The following is a 20,993-nucleotide window of genomic DNA, read 5'->3' as shown; positions in this document are numbered from 1 at the left end:
AAAGAGAATGTACCCAACATCACACCAGAGAAACCCTTCTCCAATGAAAAAATTCATGGTCAACAGGTTCCAATGAAAAGCAATGTTTTTGATAAATAGTATTTTACGGGATTAAAATTCTTCTATTTTCTCTACTGTGATTTGACTTACTACTGAATAAACTTTGGGTGAAATTACTGAATATACTCATTAGAACCTGTCCGCTAATTTATTAGTGGACAAGTTAGATGGAGGAAGCATAGATATAATCTCCTTTCAGGTTTTAATGTTCATTCACCCCTATTAAAAAAGTAGTCAGTTTTTTCCTCCTAATTATGGTTTGTATAGCAGACAGTATTGCATAGATATGCAAAATGCAAAACAACTACTCCTTAGGTAGCTCGAGAAACATTCCAGATGACTAATCTTAAATTCAGAATCAGGATTTATGTTCCCTGGCTAACAGTGAAGACTTATAAATTTAAAATATTTACATTATCCTAACAGCCTTATAGTACAGGCAGCTTTCTCAAACTACTCCTTTCAAGCAAACACAGCAAAACTATGCCTCCAAAAAGCCTCATCTCTCCTCAGCTACAAAAAAGCCAAAACCACCACAACTAAAAAAACCTAATTACCTGGATACAAACAGCATTTATGTCTACCCAGTGTCAAATGCTTAAACAAAAATATAACTAAAGCTCAGCAAAAGCTGTTGCTCCCCACCATACCCCAAGACAGCATTACTGTAACAGATGTGTAATTTTGTAATACATCTACAAGGCCTTTCCTCAGGCACGTTGAAAGAGTGGGTGCTAAAAAGATATCCTCTTTCACGCTGTTTCCTTTCATGTTTTGTTTCCAAAAGTCTTAACAGTTATGAGAAGGATAAGTTAAAAAACCCCTAAACCAAACAAAAAACCTTTTACTTGACAGGAAAACGTGTATCCTTCCTTGGGGAAGGATGCAAAAACTTTCATTACACTACAAGGCAGGCCTATATACATCATGTCCAATTCAAAAGAAAAAGAACTATACCTGCTATAAACAAAGCTAATTGCAAAAGTGAACCTACTTATAAAACTAAACGGTAGATTGCCTAAATGCAGTGTGCCACAAAACACAACAAATATGCACTGCTGAAAATTTGGGCCACAAAGCTCACATAAACAACGTACCTTTACAGGGATATCATCCTCCTGATTTGCAGTTTCTGCAGTGAAGACATACGATATTTCCTTATGAGATGTTGTCTGCCTGCAAATGGCACATTTAATTGAGCTCCGGCGGGTGCCAACGCTGTACTGTTCTATGATGATAGCTGTACACTCATTACAAAAACAATGTCCACACGTCAGCACTGCCCACTATGCAGGGAATTAAAAAAAACCAGCACAACACAGTATCAATTTTGGATCAATGCAAAAGAAAAACAGTGTACTAATACATGATAAATTACATTTTCATAGAAACATTACTTTATTTTCATGAAACTCATCAGATCAAAATTCAAGAATTTTAGAATTTTTAGCACTCCAGCTGCTAAAAAGCCTGAATTTCAAAGTTTTCCAGCACAGAAAGATTCATGATCCACAGAAGTTCTCTGCATTTATTGTTCATTTTTTGCATTTTCCCAGTTTTAAACTTGAAGAAAGATATTGCAGTCTTTCATTTCTATGAATGATGATTCTTAATACATAGGTTAAGTACACAGACTAAGCATTTACAACATTTTTTAAAAAATCACACAAATGTTTGTATTGGCCTTCTGTAAAAGTCTTTATACATTCATACTAGACCAGTCTTTATTAAAAAAAGTCCTAAAGAAAGTGCTTTAATTTTTACATATTGTTAAGTCCTAGACAACATCTTTAGATTTAAGAAGAAAGAAGACTTTGAACAGAGAGGCTTAATCTTTTTTTTGACAGAATGCATTGGAAACCAAAGATTGCATTGCAGAAGCTGTCCTTCCTCTGAGGGCCTAGAACACCTGCGTGTCAGCTGTGACCTTCCTTAACAGAGAAGTAATTTATAAAGGAATGTTTTTGCACCTAGAAATAGGGTCTTACTCTGTACTAGTCTGTTCTACAGGCCATTCTAAGAGGAAAAAAATAAAACAGTTTTCATGTGTCCAAGTAGCAGAGGGAATTGACTAAATGACTGATTATCGAGCGAAAGATCTTTTAGGCTTTGTAAGCTTCTTTCAATCATGCAGAAACGGGATGCAAAGCATTTTAAAAGTTCCTTGCAACATGAGGCTACTATCACCTCAAGTAGCAGTCTCGGCCAAAGTTAAAGGAAAGACTATTCTTCCTTTCAGTGAGCTCCTCCAGCTCAGAGATGAAGCATAATGGCAGTTAACAGGGCAAACAACTGTTCTCTGTAAAAAGTTGTATCACCCTTGGAAGAAGAGCGCAGAGGGGATTTTGGAAACATGGCAGGACAACGGTTCACGCTTACACATCTATAAAGCTAACAGAAGTTAAACACCTTAAAATAGCTACCCTAAAGAAAGAGCCAATTTAGTTTTACTGTACAGGAGTCCTTTCATGTTTTTACCTAATGCATGGTAAGTAAAGTATAAACTGTGGCTTCGTACTTGATGATATAGATCAGTTTTGATTAAATCTCACTTAAATTTCAACTCCTGCAGTTCAGGAGGTAAGTGGTGGGGAAAGAAATCCAGGTTGCCTGTCTTTATTCAATTTTTTACTACTGTTTAAGTAGCTAATATCCATTTCTTTAAAGTCTGGAAGAAAAAAAATACTATCAATAAGTACAGTAACAGTAAAATACAATAGTATACTACAGAAGCTTATCTATTTCTTCATTGTTTTAGCTTATAAATGGCAAAGAAGTTTTTCTGACAAAAGTATGAAAGCAAAACTTCAGAGTTGTAGAACAATCAGCAACACACATTTTTGGAACACTTCTGTCAAAACACTTAAGCATTGATGTCAACAACTAAAGCCAGTAGAGGTGCTTGCAACTGAGCAAGATGTTATTTCAGGGGAAAGGCTGGCTAGTACTTTACAGGAAAGGTCTTATTTCCCCTGTTTCAATACAATGTTCATGTAAATTCAACAAAAGATGTTGAAACTTTGACACACAACTGACTCAGATCTAGGTAAAGATGTTCTAAAAACAAAAACCTGCTGACTAAGTATCTTACCTGTTTTCCCAGTTGACGTGCACAGATAGGACATGGTTCTGGGTTAACTCCCCCAGTAGTTTTATCCTGAGACTATAAAGTAGAAAAAAAAAAAACCACCCAAAATTTTGTGTTTCAACAAATAAAAAGTTATTCTGTATTTAAAACAAGCTTCTAGAAAAAAATGAATAATGAAGTCCTTAAAAAAAAAGTGAGTAAAATAAAAAACATCATTAATGAACAAGTAAGTCTACATGAGGACTTAAAAATCTATGTAATTTATGGTAAGTAAAAGGAGCACTGTTCATACTGCAGTCCTTCAGATAGCATCTGCATTTCTGCTACAGTTTTGAAAAATCCTGGTAAAATACAAGCTTCAAACAAGAAACTCCTCATATTTTCTATCAGCTTTACATTGTTGTAAAAACACTTAAATATACTTCATCATGCTTAACTATGCTTAAGCATAATTGTACTTACTTGAACAGTGATTAAAATAATGTAACATAAATGGAGTTTGTCTGGTGTTGTTTGTTTTGTTGTGGTTTTTTTTTTTTTAACACTTATTTAAGCCTACAGACCTGCTTGTCCTTCTGTTTAAGGCAGCAAGCTCTTTGTAAAATAGCAAGGGTACGTGGAGGGATATATAATTTTACAAGGCTTCTAGTAAACGTGGCCCAGTTAGTTTTAATGAAAGTTGTAACCATCTAAAACTAGTTCATAGTTTTATAACTATGTAATTAAGCAAATAGCCAAAATATATAACAAATAACTTTATGGCTATGCAATAACACAAAGAACACCACACAGTATTCCAACATGTAATGAACCCTTACAGAAAATACATTTTCTTTACAATGTAAGTTTTAAATAAAAATAACGGTAGGTTTCTTCTACTAGGTAAATAGAGCACATCACTTTGGTAAAGACCAAGGAACTGTAAACCTTACTTTCTCCAGATTAGTGAGATACAGAAGTTGTCCTAATTTCTTTTGAAGCTGTGATTTGGCAACTGCCTTGTCATTCAAGAGTTTCACTCGATTTTGCTCTACCTATGGAAACAGTATTAAACACGTATTAAAAAAAAAGAGTTAAGTTTTACAATAAGGCTTAAATGCATTTTTTGGCAAAATTCAACTGAATAATTTACTGGGGACAGACAGAACAGCAGCTCATTCTGTAAATTTAAGATGTGCTTCTCCCCAAGCAAAATTGATTATCTATTCCTTTCCCATACCCAGTATGAACACAGTACTGTGAATGGGTTGAGACCCAGCAGGTATACAAACTTGCTCTTCATTGTTTTCTTTGCATTACTGGTTCTTTCCAGAGAGAAAACCAATTTAAACTAACTTAATTTTTTAAAAGTTTCTTTCAAATTTCATTCAATTTATCATCTAACTTCTTACAGCCAAATAGATCCTAGACTCTATTGCGGGATCCCAGAACAATGTGTAAGAAACAATTAATTACTTTCTTTATACTTCTTAGAAGCTTTCACTTTTCATTTAACCTGTACAAAGATAGAAACATCAAGCTGACTCCTTTTTAGATTAATTACAGTTGGTAGTGGTGTAGTTATTAATACTGCAGAAGAGGCAAGCACCCGAAGGATGAAGGCCAAAGTAATAGGTGTGTCTTTTATTGTTGCAAATACATGCATAAATCTTAGACTTTGTTAAGCAAAGCGCTCCAATTTAAAAATTGCTTTAATTCACAGATGAAATACCTATTCCCCTACAGAAAGAAAAGAAGCACTTTTATCTTACACTGAATCTCACTGAAAAAAGAACAAAATGTTTCTATTGAAAACATATTTCTATTGGTTAAAAAAAAAGATGTTAAATCAACCCAGCATTTTCTCTGAGTTCATGAACAGAAAGTGTCTCAGAGGTGGCTCAGAAATTCCAAGATAGTGAAAAAAGATTTGTCTTTCAGGTTTTCACTGCTTTTTTTTAGGTCGTTGTGGAAAGTAGCAATATGGGTGAGAAATCAGGTCAACTTAATTTTCCACCAGCTTGGAAAACTGGGCAATTGTAGAGAAAGGTCCCAGAGCCATTCACCTGCTGCTGCTGCAGGTCCCAGCCTGTCACCTGCAAGGACAGCAGTCTTTTGGAAACACGCCACTCTTACAGCCAGAAAGCTGACAAAAATATATCAAAATATGAGTTACAAGCTCTAAAAGGCCCATACACCGAATGTAGAAATAGATAGGAACTCTTTACTCCACCTAGGCTTTCTGAAATGGAAACAGAGGCATATTATAGACCTTATACAAAAATCTAGATATAGATTTTATGTTTGTAGGAGGTAGGTTCTTTCAGAAAAAAACCATTTCTTTCCTGCCAAGTACTGTACCTCATGTGGTTCTATGATGTGGAGAACTGGTGGATTTGGTTTTGGCTCATCAGGATGACGTACTCTCAGCCGTTCTGTAGCCATTGCCAGTTCATCAATAGCAGACACGTGATCCCTCAGTACCATCCAATATTCATGAAGTAACTGTAAGAAAAGTCCAAACAAATTAGTAGCAGAACTGAGTTGAGTTCCCTTTGTATGACTCTGCCATACAATGTATAACGTGAAAAACTTTTTGGAGTAAGGGATAATACTTCTTTACAGTAATTCAGCCACAACAGCAACAAATTATGAAGGAAAACAAACAGTATAGAGATCATCTTGCCTGCTTTCTTTTCCAGCCTCTCTTTATGAACAACTATAGATAGCTGTCTCTCATTTCTTCTACAATATTACAATAACTAATGCAACTAAAAGTTCAGAAACAAAATGCCTTGCAAGACTAAGCAAATGCTGAAAAAAATAAGGAAAAATTATTATAAGCAATTTTAAACAGCTAGCTATTATAGTACTAAGACTGCTTCTTAGAGACGAAGTATGTTTTAAAGAAATGTTAACAGTTTGAGTGGTCTTGATAAAAGCACAGATGAGCACAAGGTGAAGACAACATCAGATTCAATTCTCCCAAGTAGTAGTAAATTCCGGCTTTCTACAAAAGAAATGGCTATAACTGTAAGTATACCATACATATAAACTGACATTTTTAAATTACTGATAATACTGTAAAATACTTCTTCCCAAGGTTTCCACTATTTATGTATTTTATAAAAAAATCTTCAGTGATCTTCCTGAAATTCTAAGACCTTTGGCAAATGCCAAAAATCACTATTTGTTGATTTCTGATTTTTCAGTTGTAAAGCAACTTCTAAACACTCAGTTGCTGGGGGGTGTGATGGTTGGTTGTTTGGGGTTTTTCTTTTAGCTCAAGAAAGACCTGTTTTGAGCTATGCCTAGATTATAAACATAAAATTACCGTGTATTAAACCTGGCATACAGGGTAAGGACAGAGAATAAGCTGAAAGGAGCTTACTCCTCCAAAACTAAAGAAACTGAACTAAAGTTCGGAGGAAACTAACCTAATTTTTTTTTTTTTTTAAAGAAAAACTAAAGCAGCTTGTTTTAGATTTAAGGGTTATTTTACAGAGTATCATCCCTGTAGCTCCATGTAGATTAGAGTAGTATGGACAATTGAATCAGTATTTCCAAGTCACAACAGATGGAATCATAACAGCACTATTTTCATTCTCGTTGGCATCTTAGTCCCACCTTTTATTTCCTAAAGTAAAAGGACACGAAGAGACTGTTCCCTTCTTGCAGCAGAAAATCCCCAACACATAGCAATGCCTTGGTAACTCGTTATCTTATGTCCTCCTCCTTTTGTGAACTGCTACAAGCCGAGGACATAAAATAACGAAGCATGAGAACAGCTAGGGTCAGTATTCTCCAATCAGCATTTTGGTACCATAAGCAAGTGACCCGACTTTGTGAGAGCAGCACAACTGTATTAGGTGTTTAATAACTTTAACTATCAGATACCTAAATGCTGATTGAGATGTCATTTTGTTTAAAAAGTTTTTGCACTGTGTTACACTGTAACCTAGTAATTTTTTTTTAAGGCAGCTCCAGATTTAAGTCTCACTCCTAAGTAGTGCCACCAATCTGAGGAAAGCAGGTGATCAGTAACCAAGTTCGCTGAAAAACAAAGACAGCCTGAATTCCATTAGTTAATCTAAGATACATAAAGTAAATCACTCTAGAGTATCTTCTCTTCTTCTATGGACTAAAGCTATAACAAATCTTTAAATTCTTGGATAGCATACCTCTGTAAGAAGTATCTTTGCTCTTTCAAAGCCTCCTACGAAAAAGCAAATTAAGTGACAATTTCCTAGAATCATGAACCAAAAGGCCTGGGAGAAAGATCACAGGGGAGAAAACCTTTCAAGGAACAGGAATTTCCTCTCATGTCAGACCACAGGAAAGAAAAAAAAAAAAAGAAAAAAAAAGTGTATGAAAGAGTCGATAAGCCTGTCTCTAGTGTACCAAATGTATTCTACTGAAGCTGAAGTCTGCGTTAATTAAAAATTAGGAGAAGCATTCAAGAGAAAACACTTTTGATTACACCTAAGCTGTAAGACAGGGTGAGACCCTTGTGTGCGACAGCTCTTCCGCCTTCTCCACCGCTGGTATGTATTCACTGCAAGGAACAGACGCACAAGGATGCATGAAGAAAGCCATAGTATACTCCTGCAGCTTTCTCTGATCCAACCAACAGGAGACTAATTATTTCAGGTTACATCGTGTAGTAAACAAGATCCAGGAAATAAAGCAATAGTGAAAGGACATCTGTAGCTAGCACAAGACTGAAGGTAAACTGAATGACAGAATGGACCAACGTTCGATTTGCTGAGTCCTGCTACATTCTGATTTAACTAAACAGATGAACACATTTAATTATATCTGTATACTGTCTTAATAGATGCAATTACATTGCTTACTAATTTGCTTAGTAGCCAGTATAGCTTTTAGAAACTCTTAAATCATATATACACCATTTTAAATGAAATCCTGTAATAACCACTGTGAAAAAGCTTTGCGTAGGCAAACCCTAATTTCAGGAATACAACTTAGATTTGTTCATATTCAGCTTAAGTTGTTTATATTGCATTAAATGGGCTACACAACTGTTTTGGCACCATCTCATTTACTGTACCTTATATTCCTTTTTCCATGCTTCAAAGAGTTCCAGAAATATGCTGCCTTCTTCGGTTAGCTTAACATCCATTCGGTGAGCTTTGGCAAAGGAGAGAATAGCTTTCAAGGCACGTTCAGTTTCACTGGTTGCCCACAGTCCTCTACTTGTGGTGGGCAAACGGTCATCAACAAGCCCTTCTTCATCTTCTATCATCTCCTCAAATATTGCCATTTGGCCTTTAACACTTAAAAACAAACCCAACACAATACTTATCACTGATTTTGTACTTCCACATCCATTCCTATGTATTCACCATACATTTCAGCATTCTAATATTTGATTAAAGGATAAAGCAAACCAAACAAATATAAACAGCTGTTTTATAACTTGATATCCCAAAGGCTTGCTTTGAACACAGTGACCTCAGTACCAGCAATGAAATCACCGTACAGGCCATTTTGTCAGCTCAAAATCATCAATATCTTCTGTAAAGGCTTACGCATCTTAATTACCTTTCAGTAGTTATTAACAATTAATGTCACATTCATTTAAAAAAACTGCAATTCTGACTTCTTAAATCAGCAAGAGTTGCAGTTAAACTCTGATGCAAAGCCTGCTGTGTATGGCACTATTTAAGAACACTACAGCTTCCCAGTTCCCTCCTTGACAAACAATGCTAATTCAGAAACACATTAACATTTCCTAATGATTCCAGCAGTCATTAGGTAACGGAGCTCCCACTGGTAAAGACTTCTCAAAATGTTTTCTCAGTGACCTCAAGATTTTTGAATCCAATATTGACATTGTGAGGAATATGAGAGATAAAACTCAAAGAGAAAGCATGCAGAGGGCTGTAATCTATGTCTCTCAGCACTGTCCACTATGCATACTTCTCTTACACCACGTGCTGGTGCAACCCTTCTTTCAGCTGCATTCACGTCTGAAATCTCCTCTCCCATTGTGGCTTTAGTCAATTTTTGTTACTTTATGAATTATACAGAATCAAAAAGAAAATATCTATGAACGAGTATTGTATTATAGCATTTGCAACTGGACTGCAAATAAATATCTGCACAAACAGGAATATGCATTTAATTAGTGTACTTATACATACACTTTCTGAATACTTCAACACTTAATTTCAAATGTATGGTCATATTACAGCAGCTTGAGAAAAAGTGGCACGTATTCATTCCTTGTACAAAACTTTTTCAAATGAAATTTACAGAGAAAATTAAACCTGACTAATAAAATTGTTATCAAGGCCACTAGCAAGAAGTTGCTGTAATTTGTTCATAAAGTTATTTCAGAAAACTTAAAAGTAGAAAATATAAGACAATCCAACTTTTTTTTTAATAGTGAGAAGTTTATGAAGCTATGAACTTACGTATGAGAAAAGAGCTTTGACTCGTATTCTGTGAACAACTCGTCAGCCTTACAAAAGACACAGCTGCAATACAGAAGATTGAAAATGGAAGCACTCAGAATTTCATCAGAAACCAAAGTAATTCCTGTAACTCCCTATTCCAACCCCTAAAATCACACAAAGTCCTTAAAAAAAAAAGAAGAACAATTTATCAGTATTATGTACACTTGATATAACAACTAACAGGAAAAGATTTTGTAAGAATAAAACCAAAGTAAGGTCATGATTCTAACAAATGGATCTGCGATATCTGTGTGCATACGAACCCCGAGTACAGAATAAAGACATCGATCTCTTCTTATTTCATATGAAGGAAAATTTATTAATACACCCCTAAAGTATATTTTCTATTTTCAAGACATACTTGTTAAGTGGAAGTCTAACAGGTCGCAAATGGCAGATAGTGGCAGCCTCAATAACCTGCTTAGAGGGAGGGCCTTCTAAGTTTTTCACTGCTTCTCTTACAATCTTCTGGAACTTCTTCACTTCATCCAGCTGGGTTGTGAGCAGGTATTGAAGGCCTCTGCAGTCACGGAATCTGATTTAAAGGAAAAGGGAACCAATTGCACACTGAGGCACCGAATCCAAACTTGATTCAGTATTTTGAAGTAGAAGAGAAATAACTAAGTAGCAATATAGGACAACATATGAAGTTTATATCATAAACAAGTGCTTATTACTACTACATGTAATGCTAACTGTTAGAAATCATTCCATTGTATCCCCTGAGATGATGCCTGGTATTTGTAGAATAGAAAGACTCTTTCCAAGACTTGAGAGTTGCGACCGAATATTAGTAGTCAACACCAACCTGCAACATTCTGGTCCACAACGCAAATCTACTAAAAGTAAACAACTGCACATACGATAGTCTTATTTGCATCTGTTGGCCAACAAACTGATTTTCAATGTACCTGTGCAATTCACAGCAGACACATGCACCCATCACAAAAATATATCACATTTTGCAAGTTAGCTTTCAAAATTAAAATTATTGAATGGACATGACAGCAAACTATTTTCCTAAAACCTAGCTGTCTTTCATGATAGGAGTGGAAACATGAACACTAGTTAAGCACTTCCCATATTGTGTTTTTCCTGTGAGCAGAGGCCTCTTGCTGAGAGTGCACCATTCATAAAAGGCCTGGCATTCATATACAAGACTGTGTTACAAGACTGTGGTTCTACCCATATGGAAAGTTTAATCCAAAACATCCCTTTTGTAAAGTGTGGAGAGAAAAGCACAGGTTAAAAAAGACTACTAAAGTTTGGCATTTAAAATTACCTACTTAAGCAATATGTATTTTAAAATAAAATAGATGAGTTTGCCTAACCAGTTAGTCTGAAAATACATGTAAATTGCAATCACAAGTCTGTGTTAATACTATCAGTTGCCAAATATTCCAGGTTTATGAAAATCTCTCACACTATACCCTGGATTAACCATCTCTAATAGTCAACTAGAGATTAGCACTTGTTGCTTCCACTACTGACCAGTAATACTTCGTAAGACACTTTAAAAAAGTTTTTATTGCATACGCTAAAATAAATTTAGAAGGAATTAAGTTTTATCCCTATTTTATAAAATAAAAAGTTAAGTCACAGATAGCTTGTCAAAAGTCATACAACCCGTAAGCAGCAACAATTTAAAAAGATACTTCCTAAATAGCTAATTTCAAGTGAGAGAAAAAAATCAATTTTTTCCCAGTATGACACAGGCAAGCATATAGATAGATGCACAGGCATATGAGCTCAGTGTGAACATGCAAACAATCCTTTCCTCAAATTTATTTTGACCAGAATGAGATGCCATCATTCTCAAATAACACTTAACCATGCAATGTTCATATCACAGAATCGGAGAATGGTTGAGGTTGGAAGGGACCTCCGGAGGTCATCTTGTCCAACCCCTCTCCTCAAGCAGGGTCACCTAGAGCGGGTTGCCCAGGACCATGCCCAGATGGCTTTTGAGTATCTCCAAGGACGGAGACTCCACAACCTCTTTGGGCAACCTGTCCAAGTGCTCAGTCACTCACACAGTAAAAAAGCATTTCCTGATGTTCAGAGGGAACCCTCCGTGTTTCAGTTTGTGACCATTGCCTCTTGTGCTGTCACTGAGCATCACTAAAAAGAGCCTGGTTCCATCTTTTTTGCACCCTCCCTTTAGGTATTTATATACATTGAGAAGATCCCTCCCTGAGCTGCTGACAGTCCCAGCTCCCTCAGCCTCTCCTTATACGAGAGATGCTCCAGTCCTTTCATCACCTCTTGGCCCTTTGTTGGACTCTCTCCAGTATGTCCATCTCTCTCTTGTACTGGAGAGGCCAGAACTGGACACAGACTACTCCAGGTGTAGCCTCATCGGTGCTGAGTAGACAGAAAGGATCACCTCCCTCAACCTACTGGCAGTACCTTGTCTGATGCAGTCCAGGATACCATTAGCCTTCTTTGCCACAGGGGCACGTTGCTGGCTCATGGTCAACTCGGTGTCCACCAGAACCCCCAAGCTACTTTCCAGCTGGGTGGCCCCAATATCCATTTTGAAGAGAATTTCCTTCTTCCTTCTCTGATTTTTGAAGAAAGAAGTAAAGTTTTGTATCTTTATTTAGATTATTCAATAGAATTATGTGAAGTACTGAAAAGTAAAAGATATGCTTACTTCCAGCAAGGGCAAGGAAATGCCACCTTTTGGGATCATAACAACAGAGTAGTCATACTGGAGGATATGTCTTTAAATATTTAATTAAAATCTGTGCATATTTTAAGTATTTAAATTTATACACACATGCACATTTTATATACACATTAGATATTTATATACATATGATATGCATTTATATACATTTATTTTTAGATATGTTTTTTTATATATATAAAAAATAAAAAAATACGTATTTAACTAAAACATGATTCAGAAAGACTATATTTAAGACCATAAGGATTGTTCATGTATCTGGGAAAACTGCCTGAGTTAAACTGTGGGAGCACTCTCCTTCCTATGTCTCCCTTTTCTGTGATGAACTTACGGAGCTGGAGCACAGAACATACACGAGGAGGCTGGGAGAAAAGGGTTTATTCAGCCTTAAAATGAGATTGCTCAGGGGAGACCTTATTGCTTTCTACATCTATCTAACTGGAAGGTACAGCAAAGACTGAGCCAAACTTTTCTCAGAAGCGCATGGTGAAAGGACAAGAGACAATGGACACAAGAGGCAACACAGGAAATATTAACTAGATAGAAGCATTTTTAATATATTTTTTTTTCCCCACCAAGTGGGTCAAATACTGGAACAGGCTTCACATAAAGGCTATGAAATCTCCCTCCTTGGAGATACCCTAAACTCAACAGGACAAATCCCTGTGCAACCTGATTAGGCTGAATCTCTGAGCATGGGCCTAGATCTATAAGCTGGGAGTTGGTCTAGGTGACCTCCAGATGTCCCTTCCAATCCATTATTCTGTAATTGCACACAACAGTGGTACTGTTGTCTCTAACATGAAACCAAACCCAAATTCTTTGCTCAGAAAAGCAGCGATGCTATTTTATGCTGTTACACAAGGATTTTGTGATACCGTCTGTCTACTTTCCATTTAAGCAAGTCAGTTTCTTTTAGAGGTTGCTCAATTTTAATGCCAATAAACTTTGAATCTTTCTTGCTCAGCAGATGCATGAGTGCAGAAGACTGTAAAACCACAGTAGATAATACAAAGGAACATTTAAAAGAATGCTTGCGTAGGAGAAAACTGTAATTCTCCTGCTTTTCTTTTTAAGTCTTCTATCTAGTTATGCTTTTTGGGGGACTTTTTTGAAACTTAATTGCCCAGATGCTCTGAAGCAAAAATTCCTGCTATTTAATTGCAACTGTTAGCACAAACTGATAAGAGGACTTGAGCAGACTTAACTGTATTATTAGCCTATTTTAGCTATTCTCTTACTTCTCTGCCATGGAGAGTTTATTAATCTGCTGTTTGTAGTTGCAGGTTATTTCATTTTGCACACGTTGAACAAGCTCCTCATCAATGGCATACTGTATTGCTGTCTGGATGACATCCAACCACCAAGGAGAACCTGAATGTATCTATATGCAAAAGAACAGATTTATCCATGAACATTCAGCAACCAACCAATTTACTCATTGCAGCAGAGGCCACAGTCAAACAGAGACTGGTAAATTCCATGGAAAGTGGAAGATGAGAGTATGTTTTAAAATATCCCTTTTCCTGTTTAAGTGAATGCATGAATAAGAAATTTTCTACATTCCCATCTACTTCCACACCTTCAAATTGGGTCAGTAGAGTTAGATTCACCGAGGCCATCTACACAGAATAGCCACATAGAGATACTGTAATCTCGAAGTTTCCTCTCTCTCTCAAAGAGATGAAAGGATCATTTAATCAGAGAAAGCAAGCTGTCTGTAAAATTAATCAAGAGCAACGCTGAAGTGATCTTGTAATTTTAAGCGGTGAAAGAAGATGCAGAAGTTTACTTCTTCACGTGCCATTTGCCTCCATTTCTTTATTATTTCTTTACTATTATGCAAGTGACAAGCAGCATTTCAACCGAGGTGTTTATCAATTCATTAAGGGCTTGCACCTTCCTATGAAGCTTGAACTGTCATATTGACAAAACACAATTAAGCCTTAAGCACAATGACCAAATGCATGTCAAAGAACGGTTCCTTTGAAAGTAACTGAAATACCATCTGATACACCACAGAAATGTTTCAAAACCAAAACCTGTAACTTATTTACCTAAATTACAAGTGAAACACAGTTAATATAAAAAAATCAAGCACGGTGTTAAACTTTGGAATCATCCCACCATGTACTTCTGTTTTTAGTCATCTGTTCATCAAGTACTGTGTGCCTCTTTATGCGAGGAACACAGGATATGTTTTGGGGCTCTGTGTATGTGTGCGCGTGCATGCACACTACCGAAGTCCCATTCTAAACAGGCCTTCAAAGAACTGCTAGAGATAATAAACAGCTGGAGTTCTGGATAAACACATGAAAATAATATTAAAAAAAAAATCTCAAAATTCGGAGACTAAATATGTAAGAGGTACCTGCCTTTCTCTGGAGCTCCCGAATGGTCTGAAGAACTGGCTGTAAGGCCTGATGGGCTTCTGCAACTTCTGCGTTGGATTTACTCATATAATGCTGTCGAAGTTGTTCTGCCTGTATGGAAATGAGAGCTTAAGTTATGCACAACTCATTTATAAGGAATAATTGAAAATGCAAAAACTCCCTAGCTACCATAGTGTTTTAAAATGGTTAGCTACCTACGTGCCACCCACTTTTGTTCGTAAGCAATATTTAGCATTAATTTTTTCCTCTAGAATCTAGCATTTATTAGTAAGCCCAAAAAACATCTGAGAAGACAAACTACTACAAAGATGCTAACTATGCAATTTTGCTTTTGGACAAGCCCAAACAACACAACAGGTATACACTGCATTACAAAAAGGAACTGGAATTTAACTCATAATTCTTACTTCTCCGTACATTAAAATATATTGTGTTGAATAAGTAAACAATAAAAAGATCCTACAACAATCTGAGAACAGGAAAATTTAACTGACTTACATATAAAACTTACCCATAAAATAACAAGAAAGGTTTAAATTTCATTATTTTTAGGTGCATCAGATAACTTTTCAATAAAAATTACTTCTGACAGTGAAAACCCCTCTTGGTATGCAGGTGTCTCCACAATATAATCAGTACTTTACTTGATATTTTAAAAACTGAAGAACAAATAACTTGTATTTCTTACAAGTAACATGTACACACACATACACGTATCTTTCACCATTACACTCCGATTTCACTAGATATCTTTATTTTGTGCATTTTACAGTGTGTTTAAGTCTGTCTTCTTTTTGTTTGCCACGATCAAGATAATTATATTCTTGTTACAGATGAAGCTCAGTTTACCAGGAGTGGACAGGACTCTCAGGTATTTGGATGAGCTACTGGCAAAAGATAGCTATGAAAAACAATCTCTGCTTCACATTTATAAGCAAAATACAAATTTTCTGATCCTCCTCTCTACAATAATGTCAGGAGAAGGTGATATAAAAAATTGCTAGAGTTACAGGTCAATAAAAAAATGGGCAGTATTTCTATAAAGGCTGGCAGAAACTCCTTTAGATATTTAAGAGAACAAGTCTCATTAAAACAGAAAAAAATGCTACCTATGCATAGAATTTGCATAAAAATGATAAAATATCACAAGGTATCCTAATAATAAGACAGATACTGATCACCACCACATAACTGGAGAGGCTGAAAGAACTGGGCTTGTCCAGCTTGGAGAAGAAAGGCTTAGAGGGAACAAAATAGCAGCCTTCCAGCAGCCAGAAGGAAGTCACCAAGAGCAGCGAGCCAGGCACTTTACTGAAGTACATGGCAAGCGAACAAGGGACAATGGCTATAAATCAGAATGGGAAGTTCTATGTAATTTCCACCCACCCCCCCCGCCCGAGGATTATGAAGTATTGGAACAGGTTGCTCAGATAAGTTGTGAAATTACTTGACGGTTGGACTCGATGATCTTAGAGGTCTTTTCCAACCTTAATGATTCTATGATTCTATGAAATCTCTTTCCTTGGAGGTTTTAACAGCCCAATTGGATAAAGCCCTGAGCTACCTGGTCAGAAATCAGTGTTGACCCTGCTCTGAGGGACAGGTTCAGCTAGAGACCTCCCAAGGTCCTTTCCAACCCAAATGATGCCATAATAACGACGTTCTTTCGCAAATGTGGTCCATATGTCCACTACAAGTAACCAGTGGGGAACAGTGATCCCAGCTATCTTACTAGGTATTTCCCCAGTAAGATTAAGGATATAGTTAAACAAGCTTATGCACGCAGGAAGTAACATGCAGTGACTTGCTTATCTGGCCAAAGACGGTCAACCTTTCCAGATGTTTAGGCAGTACAAGAGTGACAGGGATGAACCAGTTGCTGTAGGGCATGTGAGTACAATATAAGTAATACAGGGAGAGCCTGGACAGACACCACTGGCAAACTTTAGGCTATAAAGAACACTGCAAATCAGGACCTTCTCAAGAAGGTTTCAAAGAAAATATTATCAGTACCACATGCAGGACCAAAAGAGAGGTAGAAAAACAGCTTCAAGGCATGATTGAGAAGACGCATTAGACAGTAGTAGCCTATATTTACTAGGAGACGGGGAAGTGTTTTGGAATGAAGGGCACCTATGCAAGAAAAATAAACTTCACTTAGAAAAGACTGACTATCTGCAGTTAAAATGAGAAAAGCTAAAGAAAATGTGAGGAAATAAAGGACTCGAATTCAAGATGATGCATTCTTTATCAGTAACATCTATGTAAGTTATTTCCACAAGAACATTGTGGGGGTGGGGAAATCACATTTTAGAGATAAAAATTATTAAAACTTCCATAAAACACACTCACAACATAACAGAGATCACCAAGCATTCAGAACAGCAGCCATTTTACTGGACATTTCTGCTCTCATCTCATACACTGAACAACTCTTGATTTTACTAACCTGAAAGGAAATGTACATAGTTAACTTGAAAGTTATTTAATGTTATTGCTTTAGTCAGAGAAAATATTGAAGGATAAAAAAAAAGGGGGCTCTTCAAAATGTATTTATATAAAAATGAACGTTTACCTCTTCTGCAAGTCGGCTATCACGCAAAGTCGGGGGAATTCCTGGGTGCTTTGCCAATAACAATTCCATCAAATTGTGTGTAGAATGAAGTCTCTAAATATACACAGTCAACAGCAATCATGAAAAAATACATTGCAACATCTGTGACAGGAAAAGCTTAAACAGCAATGAAAGCTTACAGCAAGAAATTAGTATTCATTTAAAATTAGTTTTATTTTTTTCTCTGTTAATCTGGAAGCATGTTATAAAGAAAATAAACATTCTTTTCCTCATTTCACTGAGATAGGAAATGAAACATTAAAAAGACCTTCTTCAACACCTCAAAAGTTTTTACCAAGTCATCAGATTCTGTCCCATACCCTCCTAATTAAAACAGCCCTTGACTATCATATGGAAAACAAATTATTTATCTCAGAGCACATTCTTTTGTAAATACCTTTCAGAATATTATAAGGAGACAATTCACTTAGCCTATCTAAAGCAAAGTAAAGTGTAAGGAAGAAAACAGCTCCCAAGAGCTTCAATCATTTTTCATATTTTTCACTTTTCTGAAATAAAAGATGACTGAATAAAACACGACCTTTTTGTTTATGTTTAGGGAAAATAAACTTGATTGTTAATATAAGGCAACTCTATTCCTCTTCCCTAGGTTCACCCTATGTATCCCAAACTAGACCCCTAATATTATGCTGCCTGCATATCACCCACAAACTCATAGTAATAACTTTCACTATCATGAACTTGTGCCCTTCTCACCTCCTGGATCCACTGCACCTTCGCCCTATTACTATCTCAGCCACTGAAGAGCACTGGCCAGCAGTGGTTTGCTATTATCTTAAAGAGCTAAGCCTACACAACTGGGAAGTACTCAACAGAAGTTGAGTTTTATTACACAGAGGCAATATTAGGCTGTGTACATTTTGAGAAAAAAAAAAATCAAACTTTATTGGATTGCATAATCCAGTAAAACAGCTTAGTTAACAATCTTGTTATGAGTAGCTTAACAAGTCTATGCTGATACGGCTATGCTAAGTGAAAAATGCCTCTGGGAAGTCACAAAGGAGAAGAAAGGATCAAAGAAATGCAACAGAGCCATCAGATGACCACATGCAAGATAATCAAAGGAATAACTTACTTAGTGAAGCAAGAAAAGTAAAGAAATAGACAACTGATCACTTCTTATTTACCTGTCATTAACATTTTAAATATCTTGTTATGCTTAAGAGAATTTTGGTCAATTTAGAACTGATATTTCTTGAAGAAATATAAAGATGTTACTTACAGAACCATTGCTTTTTTATCAGGAAAACTTATTCATATTTTTAATATAGTATTCAAAAGGTATTAATATGTTTCCTGAAGAGAAAATTCACTTTGATTCTTTTTCATGTTTTGTTGCCCTTTCAGAGAACATCTTCTGCAGTGCAACAATTTTATTTTTCTCTATCATTGGCACGTTAATATCATTCTCAATGCAAAACCAGGATCCTGTATTCACAGGATGCAATATAGTACCATTAATGTGAGCAGTCACAGTCACATACACAAGGAATTCAGCATGTTACATTTATTGCAGAACAGCAGGTGGAGATCATACACTGCTTCTGGAATATCATGAAGACTCACAAGCAAACATTTTTAGAAATACAGTAGCTTTCTGAAAAAAAAAGTAAACGTGAAGGTCACTGGGCAGACTCCTACCTAAAGTTTGCGATAATGACAGCAGGCTGAAAGAGTCATTCAGCACACCACTGGGACGAAGAAAAGACTGACCTGTTAAATTAAATCTAAAGTATTCCAGTTCTTAACTACGTCTCTTTACATTTGAATGCTCACTCACTTGCAAGGAATCTGTTTTGAGCTTTTCTTTGTGCTCTTCAGATGATCTTAACACTTCTCTGTACAGCTCTGCAGCCAATGCATATTCTCCTGAATTAAAAAAGAGTAACAAAAACATACACATATTGTGTTGGTTTTTAAATACACAAACAGCCATGACTGGCCATCACTTGTTACATATTAAGATGTTTTCAGAGAGGCTGTAAAATATCTGTTTGTCTTCAAGCAAATCTTCCCTATTCATTCTGCTCTCCCCCCCAAAAAAAAGAAAAAAGACAGAGTATTATATTTTACAAAGACTAAAGCAGTTTCCAAATTAAATCTCTTGTGTGACTGCAAGATCTGTAGACTTCTTGATCTTGAAATATGTATTCACAGTTGCATAAGTCCAAAAAATCTCACATGTTGCACTAAAAAAACCCATCACCTACAACCCACTGCAGTGATATATTACTAAATTGGCACTGCAAATACGTTATCCACTCTTCCAGTGAAAACAATGAAAGTTGTGTCATACTTCAAAAATGCAGAAACGATTAAATACATGCAGGGAGCATAACTACTGATGTAAGCTGCTAACATCACAATCACTTCTCAGAAAATAGATTATAGAAATTAAAAAAGAAATACAAAATTGAAGTTGCATATGGAAAAGCAGCAAAAAAAAAATTGTTTTCTTTTCTCAGCTGACAGAAACTTACTTAGTAAAGTCTTAGAAGACTTAAAACTTGGAGAAGCACAGGGACATGAAATGTATAAAGATACACAACAGAGTAAAACAAAAATCATCTTCCTACATATCTGGAAGCGTAACAACCCTATTTCAACAAGATTTGTTGCTTCTTACATTGAAACAGCTGTCAGTTGTAAGGGTGTAGTCCTGCAACACACTATTGCCATCACTAGTAACAGGCCAAAAGCTATGTGCTGAAGTTGCAAGGCCTCAAGGTTTAGGCTTGTCAGGCCTCCTTTGAATTTTTCTTGACCTGCCTGCACCTTTTACTTGGCCTAGCTGTGACAGCAATTGCTCTAATTCACTAGGTGTCTATGGCTAACTTTTTTTTTTTTACTTTTGTTTACTTTGTGTGGTACAATCACAGTTTTATACAGACAGCAGTAACAGGCAGTTATTCTATGTAGAATGCGATATTTACAACTAACACAATGATGTAGCGTAGAGAAATACAGGCCTAGTAACAATAGCAGAGGTCTTGAAAAGTAAAGATATAGGATGCAGTGTAGAGGAGTACAGCCATGGGATGCTAAGAGATGGTGCACAGGCTTGGCAGTGAATAAGGAAGCCATGGCTATAAACAACTCACCCACAGCCAAAGAAATGCAGACCTAGAGCTGGACAAAACTGGTTTTAGGGGCAACAAAGAAAACAAAGAAATAGTATGTAACATTCATAAAAGGCATCATGTACACTAAATTTGGCGTTAACGTGGAGCTGCAGACCAATGAAGAAAGAGAAGGGTGTAAAAGTGTGCTAGCAAACATAAAAATGACCCTAATTGGATCCTTGAGTGAGAAAGAAGAAACCATGAACACAAACATCTTATTCCTCCTGACAAAGAACTCCAGATGGTGACAACTAGCCATAGCACCACCACCATCAATATGAAACCATTGACCTCAGGACCCAGAAGGGCAGTAGAAAGATGAGCATAAAAGCAGGACAAGCAGTAGAAACAAGTAAGTGTGATTATTATTGTTTTTTCGCCTGTAACAATTAGATCTGGACTAATAACAATTAACCTGTAAGATTTCAATTCTACTAACAATAAATTCATGGCTTTACTTATATATAAGGTGCGCTTCCTCCTTGCTGATAAAGAAGTCTGAGTGTAATAGTAATGCTGGGGGGGGGGGGGGGGGGAGTTTA

The 20,993-nt window shown here is 36.3% G+C and overlaps 1 protein-coding gene across 1 annotated transcript in view; it reads right to left on the bottom strand.

The window, feature by feature from the left end:
• SHPRH (SNF2 histone linker PHD RING helicase, E3 ubiquitin protein ligase) overlaps positions 1-20,993 on the bottom strand; it is a 55,327-nt gene that overhangs the window by 9,807 nt on the left and 24,527 nt on the right. Inside the window, exons 14-24 of the mRNA XM_009325423.1 lie at positions 19,110-19,198; positions 17,270-17,362; positions 14,677-14,784; positions 13,543-13,685; positions 9,971-10,144; positions 9,568-9,630; positions 8,199-8,424; positions 5,489-5,632; positions 4,081-4,182; positions 3,152-3,223; positions 1,158-1,346 (exon numbers count right to left, since the gene is read on the bottom strand). Of these exons, the coding sequence (XP_009323698.1) occupies positions 1,158-1,346; positions 3,152-3,223; positions 4,081-4,182; positions 5,489-5,632; positions 8,199-8,424; positions 9,568-9,630; positions 9,971-10,144; positions 13,543-13,685; positions 14,677-14,784; positions 17,270-17,362; positions 19,110-19,198 (1,403 nt within the window). The remainder of the gene's footprint in view (positions 1-1,157; positions 1,347-3,151; positions 3,224-4,080; positions 4,183-5,488; positions 5,633-8,198; positions 8,425-9,567; positions 9,631-9,970; positions 10,145-13,542; positions 13,686-14,676; positions 14,785-17,269; positions 17,363-19,109; positions 19,199-20,993) is intronic.

The sequence above is a fragment of the Pygoscelis adeliae genome, unplaced genomic scaffold (assembly GCF_000699105.1).
Source record: "Pygoscelis adeliae isolate BGI_AS28 unplaced genomic scaffold, ASM69910v1 Scaffold300, whole genome shotgun sequence".
Classification (NCBI taxonomy): Eukaryota; Metazoa; Chordata; class Aves; order Sphenisciformes; family Spheniscidae; genus Pygoscelis; species Pygoscelis adeliae.
The sequence above is the reverse complement of the archived record's forward strand: the minus strand, read 5'-3'. Positions and strand labels throughout refer to the sequence as shown.